Source organism: Octodon degus, unplaced genomic scaffold, assembly GCF_000260255.1.
Source record: "Octodon degus isolate 3935 unplaced genomic scaffold, OctDeg1.0 scaffold00126, whole genome shotgun sequence".
In the NCBI taxonomy this organism is placed as follows: Eukaryota; Metazoa; Chordata; class Mammalia; order Rodentia; family Octodontidae; genus Octodon; species Octodon degus.
This window is the reverse complement of record NW_004524702.1, coordinates 7837273-7852415: the sequence shown is the minus strand read 5'-3', so window position 1 is coordinate 7852415 and position 15143 is coordinate 7837273. Positions and strand designations below refer to the sequence as shown.

Here is a 15143-nt window from a genome sequence, read left to right as displayed (position 1 = left end):
TTGGAACACACTCCACACACCAAGTTTCTTGATATTGCTTCACAGCTCACACCAAAAGCTCTCTACATTTTGTTTTTTTAACAATTTCTATTGAAATGTCTTCAAATTTAGTGTTAATATGCTTTTCTGTTAAAATTTTTGACATCTAATGGAAATTTTATTTTAGATATGTTTTTAGCTATAGAATGTGCACTTTTTAAAAAAATTGGACAGAGGGTCTTGCTACGCAGTTCAGACTCATAGTGATCCTCCTGTCTCAGCCTCCTTAGCACTGGCATTATAGGTGTGCACAACCATGCCTGGTTTCAGTAGCCAGCACAGTGTGCCTGGAGTTCTGGAACAGGTACAGCAAGTGATACCGGGGATTGAACTCAGGTCCTTGTGCTTGCCAGGCTGGTGCTTATCCAACTGAGCCATCTCCTCAGTCCTGATCTTTATGTGTTCAATTATCCTGGTGATCTTTTCCTCTGACTCCTTTAACGTTTACTTCCATTATAAAGTCCTGAACTGCCAATTACAACATCTGGGTCACTCTCAGGCCTGCCTGTACTAATGTTTTTTCTGTTGATTACAGTTATATTTTCCTTCTACCCCTTGATCCTATAATAGTTTGGGCATGGCTACATTAGAAAAGATTTACTTTACTTCAGTTCTCAGCCTTGGAAGAGCCTATGCCAACTGTTCATTAGCAGTTTCAACATGAAAGTTGGAAGTATGTATCAATCCCTCTAATACAGCAGGGTTTACACTGAACACTTGGCATAGTTTCTGAAGTCTGCTCAGTTCTTTTGCCTTCCTGATGTTGTCTTCTCCTGGGTTTCTTGGGGCAGTGTGTTGAATTTAGAACTTTGTAAAGAGAATTTGAGGCTCCATATTCTTGACACTTTTCTTTCTGAAGTTCCCCCTTGACTAACATACATTTTGGTAGTCACAGACTTTGACTTCTGTTTTTTCACTGTAGCAAGAAAGCTACTTTTTGCTCAAACTCTTCTCCCAGTGTGTCAAGGCAAACCAAGAAGTGCTCTAGGAAAAGGCTGGGCTAACCACAGAGCTCCCCTAGCTTGCGTCGCTTCCTTCAAGCTTTGTGTTCCCTACAGCTTCTACCTGCTTCCTTCTTGGTGCTCTCTATAAACAATTCTTTTAAAAATTATTTTTGCCAAGAGCTTATAATTGTTATGCGCAGAAGGAGTCATCCAATACAGATCCCTCTGCCATTAGTCTTACTGGAAGTGGAACTGGAACTTGCTGGTTTACGACTCCCACTTAAATGTGTTTTTGGCCACTTGAAGTGGCTCCATAGCTCACTCATGCCATTCATTTCTTTCCATTTTTTTCTCTGAGTTCAGAAAGTTTCTATTGCTACACAATCAAGTTCACCTATCATTCCTACAGCAATGACTATTCAGCTATTAATCCTTATCTAGTATATTCTTCAGGGCCAGGGATATAGCTCAGTATCATAAGCACTTGACCAGTATATTCTTCATTTCAGAAATGGAGGTTTAATCTCTACACATTCTATTGGGTTTTTCTAACTTTCATATCTTTATTAAATGTGTTATGTCTTCTATCTTCTTGAACACATGACCTTAAATGTCCTTGTCTAATAATTCTACCATCTGTATTGTTTGGACTATTTCAAAGGACAGTTTTACTCCTTATGATTTATATTTTCCTGCTTTGTAAGCCTGGTAATTTCTGATCAAATGCCCAACACTGAATTCTACCTTGTTGGGTGCTGAATTTTTTTTTTTTTTTTCCTTTCCCCTCAGCATATCCTTGAGCTTTGTTGTGGGATGTGGTTTAAATACTTGGAAATCATTTGATCTTTTTAGGTTTTGCTTTTAAGCTTTTCTCAGAGGATGAAAGCAGCAGTTAGTCAAGGGATAAGACTTTATTTCTTTTGGTGTTAGTGTGAATTTGGGATACTATTCCATCTAAATCTTTTGGGTGGTACTCTCTCTGAGCTCAGGTTTTCTCACACAAGTGAGTCAGTACTAAATTTACTCAGTTATGATTGCCTTCCTGTTTCTGTCTCGCTCCCCCTCCTTCTCTCATTCTCATTCCTTCTTGCCCATTCTTTTCCTCTCCCTTAGATCCTCCCTCCCGCTTACCCTCTCCCTCTCTCCCCCCACTTCATGGTTCTCTCCTAATACTGTATCCCATGAATCTCAGCAGCTTTGGTTTTCCTAGACTCCTAGCTTTATCTCTGACTTAAAGAGTTTGCAGGGCTCTGCTTCAGTTCCCTCTAAGTCGTGCCATGGAAACTTATTCCTGGCAAAAATTTAGGTATAATCTTAGGTTTTACATCATTTGTTTCTTTGTCTTTCAGGGGTCATTATCTTTCATTATTTGATGTGCAATGTCTTTTTTTAAAATGGATTTAGTACAGGATCTACAGGGTCTCACTACACAGATCAGACTTGTAGTGATCCTTCTGTTTTCAGCCTCCCAAGTGCTGCGTGCGCCACCACACCCAGTCTCAATTGCCATCTCAGCACACACCAGGGCAGAGGTGGCACTTCATGTTGGGGATCAAACACTGGTCTCTGCCTAAGCAGATGCTTTAATCCATTGAGCTATTTGGCTAGTCCTTGATGTGCAATGTCTTAAGAACTGTTATTTTAAATATTTTGTTCACTACTACCCCTAAAAGTCCTCCCTTTACTTTTCCAAGTGACCCCTTCAAAAAAAAATCTTGGGTTCTGAAGTATATCTATTCACAGAACCTGAGAGTAAAGGATTGTGGACTTAAGCAATATGTATTTTGACTAATAGTGCAGAAAAGCCTCTTCAAATCCTTATTGTCTTAAGTTATTTTCTGTTGCTATAACAGATAACCACAGACAAGTTAAATGATAAGCAAGTGAAGTTTATTTGGTTCACAGCTCCAGAGGCTGGGAAGGCCAAGATGAAGGGGCTACCTGGGTCCTTCCTGGTTGTGTCACAGCACAGCAGAGTGTGAGGGAGAGGGCTAGTTTGGCTCTTTCCCTCTTGTAATGCAATGACCCCATGAGGGGATCTTTACTCATGACCTATCTAACTCTAATCACCTCAAAGCCCTCCTCCAAATACCATCAATATATGAACCTGAGGATTAAGTTGCCAACATGTGAACTTTAAGAGACACATTCAAACTGATATAAGTACAGATACAAATGCATTTTTAAATGTGCACCAGTTTAATACATATTTTTGAAAATTTATCAGTTTAATAAGTTACAGTTATGTCATGTTATTTTAATGTGCATTTCCCTGTTCACAGGTAAAATTGAGGGTTTTTATGTTATACTAGGCAACAAAAATAAAGTTTTTTAGCTTATATTAATATCAAAGCCTTGGTTCTATATAAAGACTGAAAATACTTTCTGGGTAGTAATGTCATCCTTAGGTCTTTTGGACACAGCTTTTTTGTACAACAGGGTGGTACACAAATCTGTACATTAGGGGTGTGTTACAGGGTTCTGCGAAAGAAGCAAGCACTGGGTGGATAAGACAGATGAGCTGCCTGTCCACTTTCACAGGTAGTCATGAGCTGAGCCACTGCCTTTGTTTTAGACCTTTCTAAGGATGAAAACCAGACTCTACTCAGGCTTTACCTATCTGCTGCTTCAACCTTGGTCCTTACTATTTTCCCTTTCAGTCAGTGTGTGTTTGAGACAGATTTATTTTTTCCTTTGGGGTCTTGCTGGGTTGCTGAGGCTGGTCTCCTCTGCTTAGCCTCCTGAGTGTGTGGGGTAGCAGATACACACCACCGGCCTGGCTCAGTGACTGATCTCTTTCAGTTCTTTAAATAAGTCACTTCTCTCCTCAGATCTTCTGTGTTTACTATTTGTTCTTGCCTGAAATGTTTTCACATGACTGCTACTTTTGTACCCTTCAGCTATAAGCTTATAAGTGGTTTCTGCAGACAAGTATCCCTTGCCATCTGATCCAAAGTAAAGGAAACCTACTTTTCCTTTTCCAAAACGATCTATTCTTTCCCCTCATATCACTAATATATCTATCACAGCTTGTTATGGTTTGTATCTAGTTGTCTCTCCAAAGCCTCATGCAGGTAGGACCAGCCAAATAGCTCAGTGGATTAAAGCTCCTGCTTAGGCAAACTCAAGGGCTGGGAGTTCAATCCCTGGGCCTGCCATGCCAGCCCCACCCCACGGTGGGCTGAGAAGGCATTGAGACCATTGAGACTGGGTGTGGTGGTGTGCGCCTATAATTCTAGCACTTGGGAGGCTGTAAACAGGAGGATCACTACAAATCCGATCTATGCAGTGAGACCCTGTAGACCCTGTACTAAATGTCCTAAATAGGAAAAAAAAAAAAAAAAAAAAAAAAAAAAAAAAAAAAAAAAAAAGCCTCATGCAGTTGTGGGGCACACTTCTAGATTTGTGGACTTCTAGATTTGTGATTAACTCATGATCCACTAGATTGTGGGTGTGAGTGCTGCTGGGATTATGGGTGTGAGTGCTACACCCAGCTGGGGGCAGACAGCCTGAATGCAAAATAAGGCAGACTTGCTCTTGGTAGCCATTGTTGCTGTTACTTCTCCCGTTTGCTCTTGCTGTTTTGTTGCCTTCTGCCACCATGAATGGCTGCCCTCTGCCATGTGCCATGTGCCACTCTGCCTTGGAGCCAGCTGAGTATAGACTGAAACCTCCAGTAACTGTGAGCTAAATAAACCTTTCTTTCCTTTTGAGTGTCGGGTATTTGTCCCAGCAATAAGAGAAGAGTAACTGAGACAGCAGAGTGACTGAGACAGCTCAAATTCTGTATTTGACATATAGGTTGGTCAATAAATTGTCTGGCACCCTTACTGAAGGTAAGTTAAGCAATAGTTAAATTATGTTTTGTTGTGTCTTTCACCAGTGTATGTTCAGTACAGTGCCGAGAACAGTGTTTGGCCCACAGCTGGCATATATTAAATATTGGCTGAGTAATGAATCACTTAGTACTAGGGAAATTTTCCAAAATTACTGGAAAATAGAAAAGTCTGCTCAAAAATTTCATTTATATTAGGATCACCCATCATCCTTATGCTCTTCTGAGACACATTAATTTTCATCTAATTTATAAATTTAATTTAGAAGACATTCTCTTGAGAAATGTTGCTGTTACCAAACACTTAAGTCTCATTTTTTAGGATTTGATGTGAATTTAGTCTTTTTTTTTTTAAATAACAGGGAGCTAAAAATGGGACAAATGAAAATAAGGCATCAGTAATATCAGTGTTCCTATTTCATTAAACCGCATGTATAGCAATCTCTACTTTGCAGTGGGAATTCAACATAAATAAGTCAGATGAAGTGGTTAATAGAATATTATAACTAGGAAATACAAATATCACTTTCAGAATAATTACTTTGTAGTTGTAAATACTTTCCTCTCACATTAGTTATAAATTACCCCCAAAGACAAAACATTTTTAAATAAAGAGCAAGAAACAGAACAAACACCAAGCAAGTTGGGACAAAAACCAACTCATTTATTTCTCTCCTTTTGTGACTGTTAAAGGGTAAGTGGGTAGCAATACGTGTATTTCCCATTGTTTTCCTCAGATAGTTACATATAAAAACAAAAGAAAAAAACCCTGATGGTGATCTTCAGGTTCTCTAATGATAAAGGGTACTTTGAGCAAAATACTATATTAAGGTGTTCCTAAAGAATGTTGACAGGTTTTTGTTTTTAGAAACTTAAAAGAAATAACATCTTCAATCCTGGTACCCAACAATGTCTTTGCCTATTATTTGTGCTCTCAAGAAGTCCAAATGCTGTCGATAATGTTTAAACTGAAATCTAGTAAATTTACTTTATTTTTATTAATTTTATTGAGAAACAAATAGCAATGAGACAGTTTCAAAACAGGTTAGTCGGACAGTTACAATAATTAATACATTGCATATTGTTGTCTTTGTAGTGGTTATTCATAGTACAAGATGCAGACATAATATCCTGTCCTTATTTTATTTTTAAGATGTGGTCTTTTACAATTTTTTTATTCATTCATTTATTTATTTTTATTTGGTATAGGGTCTTGCTATGTAGCTCAGACTTGTAGTGATCCTCCTGTCTCAGCCTCCCCAGTGCTGGGATTACAAGTGTGCATTACCATGCCCTGTTTTTGGGCACAGTGCACCTGGGGTTCTGGAGCTGGCATGGCATGTGGTGCCAGGGATCAAACCAAGTCCTTGTGCTTGCCAAGAAGGCACTTAGACCACTGAACTATCTCCCCAGTCCATAAATGGAAATCTACTAAATTTTAAGTTTTCCTTGAATTTACACTAAGTTGCCTACTGAACAACATTGTTTTTAAAAAAAATTTCCTAACACTTTAATTTCTTTTAATGTTTATTAAGGCCAGTGAAGACAGTTATTTGCTACTATGAATCTAGTAAAGTTATAATAGAAGATGAAAAATATCACCTAACATTTATTGAGAAAATACACAGAACCTTGAATGCTTCACCAGAAGTTAGTTTCTCCTGTGCATTTATATGTGGGTAATATGTATAGGAAGGAAAAAGACACTTAGATCCGCAAGGTCTTCTCTTATGACTGCAAATTTCAGACTAAACGACTTTAAGTCTAGGGAATGGGGCTGGGGAGGAAGGAAAGTCACTTGGGTCATTTCTCCCATTTGTACAAAATTAAAGTATCCTGAGGGAACGGCTCCCATTATAACCGGTAAACTTGCTGGCAGGCAGTGGTTATGTCAGTTGTTAGTACACAGTGTTATACACTATGTATTTTTTATTTTTTTCCATAATTTTATTGAGAGGCAAATAGCAATGAGACAGTTTCAAATCAAATGGTATGACAGTTTCAATAATTAACACACAGCATACTCTCTTCTTAGTGGTTATTTGCTGTACAAGATGCAGACATGATATTCTATATACATATACACTATGTATTGAGGTGACGAAAAAGTGAGTGAGAAGGAATGAAAAAAGGGCTTCATCTACCAAGACCTCAGTTCTGAGGATAAAAGTTGCAACCTGCTGAGGTATAACCAGAAATTGAAGAAGTAAAAGGCTATCATTGTCATAAGTCTAGGAAAAAGATGAAATAAAAAGCTATTTGAAAGAAAGATCACATTGCAAAAGTAGTGATATGCCTCAAATGCATTCCCTATCTTCTGAGTGTAGAGGGAACACAGGGTAGCTGACTGGCCATGGCAGCTGGGTGTCTGAGTCCCTGGGGGCCTCCCTGGATTCCCATCATGCTATGTGGGAACCTAACAGTGCCAACAGATTTTCTTTCTTTTTCTCTCTCTCTCTTTTATTTTATTTTTTGCAGAACCGGGGATTGAACTCAGGCCCTTATGCTTGCCAAGCAAGTACTTATTCTACTGAGCTATCTCCCAGGCCCCTCCAACAGATTTTCAAAGGAAATTAAGAGCAAAGTAAAGCTTCATGGAATAAAGTTTAATGAAAGCCATCATACTACAGAATTAATATTTTTATTTTAAAATTTCTTATAATTGATATGTGAATGGTTCTCACAGTGGTGAGACATCTTAATTAGCACTGTCAATATGGCATAGATTTATCAGGTTTTAATAAAGTCAGGATGACAAAAACAGTATAAACTGATAGCAGGAAAACAGAGTCCTATGAACTTCTGTGCAAATACTGACCCTTCTTCTCTGAGCTACAATCTCTGTCTCTGTCTCTGTCTCTGTGTGTGTGTGTGTGTGTGTGTGTGTGTGTGTGTGTGCCTCTGTCTGTCTGCCTGCCTGCCTGCCTGCCTGCCTGTCTCTCTGCCTCGCTCTCCTAGTCTAGTGGGACTTCAACCTACGGCCGTGTACATACCAGGCAAGTACTCTACCACTACACATTATAGCCCCAGTCCTTTAAAGAAAGGCAATAGAAGTAGCAAGGTTAAACTTGGAAAGAACAAAACTGAAGGATGCATACTACCTGATTTTCTATAAAGCTACAATACTAGAGAAAAGACTGATCGATCAGTGGAACAGAACAGCAAGTTTAGAAATAAACCCACATATACTTGGTAAAATGAGTTTTGAATAGAGTAAAAGGCAATGGACATCCACATTCTCTATAAGAATTAACTCAAAATGGATCTCTTGTGGTTGCCAAGAGATGTGGGAGGCTTTTGAGTGCAGTAATAATAGTGGCCTTGACCGTGGAGGCAGCTGTCAAAATTCACAGAAGGTGAATTTTATGATTACAAAATATTTTTTAAGAAGAAAGAAAAAAAATCTGCCTTAGTTCTGGTTTTACCTGTGAAGAAAAAAAATTATCTAACTGGTAATATACATAATATATGATAATATACATAAGGCAATAAGACATAAGTTATTATGAGTTCATTAGTGAATGGAAAAAAACTAAGGAAAAGAAAAAATAGAGTCCCAAAATATAATGCTTTAAGTATTTGCATTTTTAAAAAGTTCACCCACTTGCATCTGGATATAGTCTAGAATATACTGGAAATCACAGGACGTGTTTTTCCTTTTCTGAATGCAAATAAGAAAGTGTTTCTGATGACTAGTGAAATATTCAGTCTAGAGATCATCCCAAATACCTTTAAGCCTTACAGACACTTTCAACTCCAACAATGAATTCTCTATCTTACTCCCAAATCTGTTGTTGATTGCTTTTCTTAGAAAAGAATGCCGGCATACAGGCAGTTGCTTAATAAAGAAATCTGGGTGCTCTCTTTGACTCCTCCCTTGGTCTTTCCTCTTCCATTCAACAAATTAACTTATCAAGTTGTGAAAATCTTCTCCTTACACATAGCATCTCTTACCACTGCTCTTCTCTGAAGACATCAATAATCTCTGCTCTCCCTATATTCACTCTTGTTTCCATTTCAGTTCATTTGATTGTTCTTTTAAATATACTGTACTATTCTAGGGTGGGAGCCCAAGAAATTCTGATCAGATCTTAACATGTCTTCCTTAAAACATTTCTGTCTCTTCCTTGTTCTTCTAGCACAAACATCAAAATAATTACTAAGGCTCTTGATTTCCTCTGCAGCCTCCTCTTGCGCATCCTCATCTTCTGTCCTCCCGACTCCATCATGCTCAGTCTCTTGTCCCATGCTTCTTGCTGCTTCATGGCACTGATGATTCTTGTTTCACACATCGTTCCATCTGCCTGCAACACTCTTTCTTGCGCCCACCCTTGCACCTAAGCTTGTCTTGCTCACTCCTTTTTATGTCTCAGAGGCAGCTAACATGAAACTTCCAGAAAGCCTTCCATGATCCCTTCAGTCTGGTTTGGGCATACTTATTATGCACTCTTATTGCACAGTTCATCTGTTAGTGCTTGGGGTGCCATAAAAAATATATATACTTGGACCTGGTCCCAGGTCCCTGGCACAGAGCTTTTAAAACTCTTGGAATCTCTTGAGTGGTAAGAGTCCTCTTTGTTTGCTAATGAGATGAATGGTGGCTAGGGATTACTAGACAGCTTCAGGGTAAGATCTGGTTGCCAGAAAGACCGTGCACGAGTAAGGGTTTCAAACTTTCAGCTCTACCCCAGACCTCTCTGAGTAGGGAGAGGGCTGAAAATTGAGTTCAGGCTCAATGATTTAATCAAACATTGACACATATTGAAACCTCTAAATAATGGGGTCTGAGGAGCTTCAGGGTTGGAGACATTGACAGTGCCAGGAAAGTGTGGGCCTTGAGAAGGGATGGAATCTCTGCTACTCCTCATGCCCATTTGAGCCTTTGCTGTATCTCTTTCATTGGTTGCTGTTGAGTTGCACCCTTTATTGTAAACTTATAAATACATATTAAAAAATATGTATATATAGTGTTATGCTAGCCCCCTACTGGGGGGCTCTTGGGGACTCCTGAATTTGAAGTTGGGTTGCACAATTCTATTTATGAATATTATCTCACATGAAGGTAATCTTATGGGTCTGAACCCATAAATCATTAAATCTCTAACTTCAGGTAGTATGAGAACTGAATTGCTGGTCACTCAGTTGGTGTTCAGAGAGTTGACAGGAAGTGTTTAGGAATTGATGTTGGAAAAGATAGCACATATTTGGAGTTAGAACTTAAGAGTCTCATAGTCAATACCTGTGTGTAATTTCACAGACTGAGAGCTCTACATGTTTATCTTGGCTACCACTAGATCCTTAGCACCTAGCACAGTGCCTGGCATGCTGTTCAACACATAATGGGTGAACATACAAATGGAACGCCTCCCACTAGAGTGCAGAGCCAGTCAGCAGCTGGTCATGGGTCTTTCCTGGCTCTGCTTACAATACAAGCTGATGGAACCAAAATGGAGTAACAGGTCTACCTCTTCACTATGTGATGCAATGGTTAACTTCAGGATAGTGCAGGGAGGGGTGAGATGCAGCAAATGTGCTACTCCTTAAAGCAGCAGCACTGCTGATCACTACACAACCATCAAGTCACAGGCCTACTAAGTTCTTCACAAGAAGCCCTTCATGTTGCCAAGTGCTGTTCTCCTAGAAGGTATTAAGCAACGGATTTCAAACTCTGCTCTACCACCTTTTAAAAAAGTGCTGTAAAAGAAATAAAAATCTAGTCTGTTAGATTCCAAATGCAATAGAAAGCTAAATATTGTGCTAAATTCTTTCAAGCAAGTAATCTAATTGAGAAGACTATGCAAGAGTACACGGGTGCGCACCTGTCCAGGATCAGGCCTACAGAAGAGCTGATGTGCACTCTCGGGCATACAGGCACTCATTAGTACCGCAAGTACTCATCTGCACGTGCTGACTGGGTACTCCGTCAAGGTTTTGAAAAATAGACTCACGTGTTTACATCTTCTCTGATCAACTAGAGTTCATGCTTCTCAAGGTCAGCCAATGTCTTTCCATGCTAAGCAGAGAGGAGAGGCTCTCAAGACACTAAATAGGACTAAGCATGCATTCAACAACTATCGGGTAAATAGTCGGAGAACCACAGGTTGGGAAAAAATGAGGCCAGGACTAAAAAACCTTGGCAAGAAATGACCACTGAAATAAGACTTACCTGTGATGGAATTATCCTTCCTCTTTTAATTTCTGATGAATTTTCACTTAGTTTTCCCACTTTGTTACTGGAGCTGCATTTGTAGCATGTCCATCTCGTCTGGCCCTCAATTTCTACAGTGCATTCTTTGCTTTGTAGACAGAATGAATGATACAAATGGCCACAGCTGTGAAATGAAAGCAACAATTCAAGAACCATAAACTGATAAGAGTGTACTTACCTTCAGGAAAAGTTTCTAACAAGCTACAATGTCCTGTTGGCTGAATAGGGGAAGGAGCATAAAAGGAATATACTTACTGCTGTCCTCTTAAAAAATACCAGCTCTCTATCTGCATCTTTATGTTGTGGGGAGGAACAGAATCAGAATTTTCTGACTACAAACCACCTTGAGATGAGTTGAACTTCTGTTCATTCTTAAGCTAGGAAATTTTGGCAGTATTTTTAGGCAGTGTGAAATAAAAAGGCAATTGGAAGAAAATCATAATTATGTAAGTAGCTTGATAACAACATGAGTGGTCTGCCTCATCAAACTCAATGTAAGAATTATGGCTTGATGAAACACTGAGAAAATGTCATTGCTCTTGTAAATTTTCAGAATACTATGAAGAAAGCCCCTGTTGTTTACATTAAACTACTGTGCCTTGCAGAGGTTGAACACGGAGCCTAACTTTCAGACATCTTCACTGGCTCCTCTTCCTTTCTCCAACCTAAGATGTTGGACTAGCCCAGAAGTCAATCCTTTTCTCTACTATAATCTTTACATTCTTCCCTTTCTCTACACTTTTCCATTCTCTATACAACCCATGTCTTTTCTCTACCTTCCCTGCTCTCGCAGAGATTACTTCCAGTTACAAAGCCTTAACATAGCACCTAAATGCTTTTGTCTACCAAATTTAAACCCTTAACCCTGACCTCTGTGCTAAGCCTTTCTTACTTCCTTAAGAAATCTACTTTGGACATCTAATAGACACTGTAAGTCTAACAGGACCAAAACCACGCTTATTTCTACCCTACTCCATCTTCACCACATGCTTGCATCCAATCTTTTACATCTCAATAAATGGGAACTACATTCTTCAGTGTCTCAGGCCCAAAACTCTGTGTGTGTGTGTGTGTGTGTGTGTGTGTGTGTGTGTGTGTGTGTTTCCTTTTCTTTTTGTTGAAACAAGGTCTCTCTACACAGCTCAGACTGTCCTTGAGCTCACTTTCTAGGCCAGGCTGGTCTTGAGCTTGCAATGATCCCCCTGCCTCAACCTCCTGAGTGCTGGGATTACATGTGTGCACCACTACACCCGGCTCAGGCACAAAACTTTAGAGTCATCTTTGACTGTCCTCTTCCTTTCACACTCCACATCCAACCTATAGCCAAACCCTAGGAGTTCTACTTTCAGAATATGTCCAGAATCATTCCACTGACTTTTCTCTTATCTCTCACATGGTCTACTGCAACAGCCTAACTGGGCACTCTCCTTTCCCTAGTCCAGCCACAGGACATTCCCAATACAGCAGATAGATTGACTTTTAAGGTGTAAACCAGATCATGTCACTCTTCCCCTCCAAAGCTACCCAGCGGCTTTTTATCTCCAAGCAGAAACATGACTTCTTATAATGACACATGTCCTACATGATTTGGCCTATGCTTCTCTCTCTCTTTCTTAAATGTATTTAGTATAGGGTCTACAGGGTCTCACTACACAGATCGAACTCGTAGTGCTCCTCCTGTGTTCAGCCTTTCAAATGCTGGGATTATACCATGCCCAGTCTTCCCATTCTTTCTTTATGCTCAAACCCACCAGTCACTCACTCCTGCCCCTCAAGGGTGCCAGGAATGGTGCTGCCACATTGTCTCCACATTCACTGTTCCTTTCCTGGGCCACTGTCCCCTGAAACTGCACAGATACTTCCTTAGGTCTCTTACTGCTACTCAAATGTCACTTAAATGCAGCATCTCTGACTACTCTTCATAAATTAGAGTAGTTCTCATTCTCTCCTCTTTACCAAGTTTTACTTTTATGAGTTTACCTATAATTACATTTTTGTTAATTTATAATTTTCTAAATTGTTCATAAGTTACTTTAACAGTGAGTCATTCCTGCATATAAACTATGCAGACCCCAAATCCTCTATATGTCCCTCCACATGTCTGATTCGTTTTCCATAGTAGTTATTGCTATCTGGCACTTTATTTCTTCACTGTCTGGTCCTGTTCCTAGAATATAAATCCCACTTTCTCTGTTTCATTCATACCATCTCCTATCCCCTAGAACAGTACTTGGGATATATAGCAAATGCTTAATAAACACCTCTTGACTGATTAGTTCTGTGTGTGATGAGAGTTGCTTTCTCTTGAACCTCCAAATCTACCAACCTTCCTGCATACTTAACATCTGCATAGGGCTTCTTTACGCCAGGTACTGTTCACAGTGCCTTACCTGAGCTTCTTAATCTCCATGCAACCCTACAATGCATGTAATATTACCATTTGAATTTACGGATGAGGAAACTAATATATGGAAAGATTTATTAACTAAGGTCTCACAGCTGGCACAGTCACGATTTGAACTCAAGAAGTTTGAAGGAAGAGGCGTCTGCATAAGAATTCCTGCCTAAAAGAAGTTTGGCTCCAGAGCACCCATCCTGTGTTCTCTACCCATGTATCACATGAGCTGTCTTTGCTCCTGTGAATAGCCCCATTACTCAACTATCACTAATATGCCGATAATTGCTAAATCTACATTTCAAGCTCCAAGAGGGCCCCAGATTTCTGACTTGGATGTTCACCAGACAACCTGACTTGGATGTCTAACAGCCTCCTCTAACCTAACCTAACCTAACCTAACCTAACCTAACCTAACCTAACCTTCATAAGACAAAGCTAATGATCACTCCTGTTTCTTGCAGTTTCTCCTAATCTCTGGCAAGAGGACCACACCCAGGTGCTCAGCCAAAGACTGTGTTCCTCCTCCCATTGCTCCATACCCAATACCCCAGCAAGTTAACTCTAGCCTTAAGATACATTCTGGGTCAAACACCTCATTGCACCTGTCCCTCCTACCTCTCTCAGTTCCACCCAAATGTTATCTTCTCAGAAAATTCCCTCGCTATGCCTTCTTAAAAAAAAAAATCTTGGGGCTGGGGAGAAGGCTCAGTAGAACAAGCACGTCCCTGGCAAGAGCAAGGGCCTGAGTTCAATCCCCAGTTCCACCAAAAAAAAAAAAAAAAAAAAAAAAAGAAAGAAAGAAATCTTACGCAGAATACCTCTTCCTTCTGGCCTCCTGCTCTGTGTTTTATTTTTCATCATAGCTGTTATTACTCTGTATTTACCTATACCTGAGCATTCTCACCTTTCTCTGTCCCTGTGCAAAATAAGGACCATGGCAAAAGAAATTTTCCTGCTTGGTTCACTGTGTAAATCTAACTGGGGCTGTATACACACTTGGCAACCTCACATGTATACACACACCCTGCAGATAACATTTCCTTCCCTCACTTACCTAAAAACAATAATTTCATCAGCCATTTCTTGGTGTCTCTTGTACTGTTGCAAACATATGGAGCAATAATCCTGTTTGGGATTCAGTCCTCTAGTGACAGAAGCTCTTAGGTTACATAATGACCAATGGAGATCTTGGTTTAGAAGGCTGGTTGTTGTTTCCAACAGGGTCTATGAAAACCACAACAAACAAACAAATGATTACAAAAAAGGTAGAGATGGAGAATAGGACTTACTTTTCAACGGCAAACAACTAAAATTAATATACCACTAAGCTGACAAACAGCCTCACAAATTTAAACAGTTTATATTAATGTTCAGAGTAATATGTATATTAAGATTTTCAAGCATGTTACTAGTTCCTACTAAGAAATGTGTGCTCTAGCATTCTGTACCTTAACTCAGTACCGATGACTTCCAAATGAGCAGATAAGCTCAAATCTATTTATTACACATATAATAACTTCTGTCTGGATGGCTCAGACTGTTGTAACAAAGAAAAGTCTGGTCTCTGATTAAAACTGCACTCATGACAATGTTTCAAGAAACTTTTCGGGGAGATGGTTCAGTGGAATAAGTGCTTCCCTGGCAAGTGCAAAGGCCTGAGTTCAATCCCCGGTTCTACCAAAAAAGAAATTTTTCACTAGGAAGGCTAGTGGTCATTCT

At 39.6% G+C, this 15143-nt stretch overlaps 1 protein-coding gene across 1 annotated transcript in view; it reads right to left on the bottom strand.

Moving 5' to 3' along the window:
- The window catches only part of Vps8 (VPS8, CORVET complex subunit), a 241770-nt gene that overhangs the window by 30297 nt on the left and 196330 nt on the right, over positions 1-15143 (bottom strand). The window contains 2 exon segments of the mRNA XM_023700650.1: positions 10985-11150; positions 14479-14655. Coding sequence (XP_023556418.1) covers positions 10985-11150; positions 14479-14655 — 343 coding nt within the window.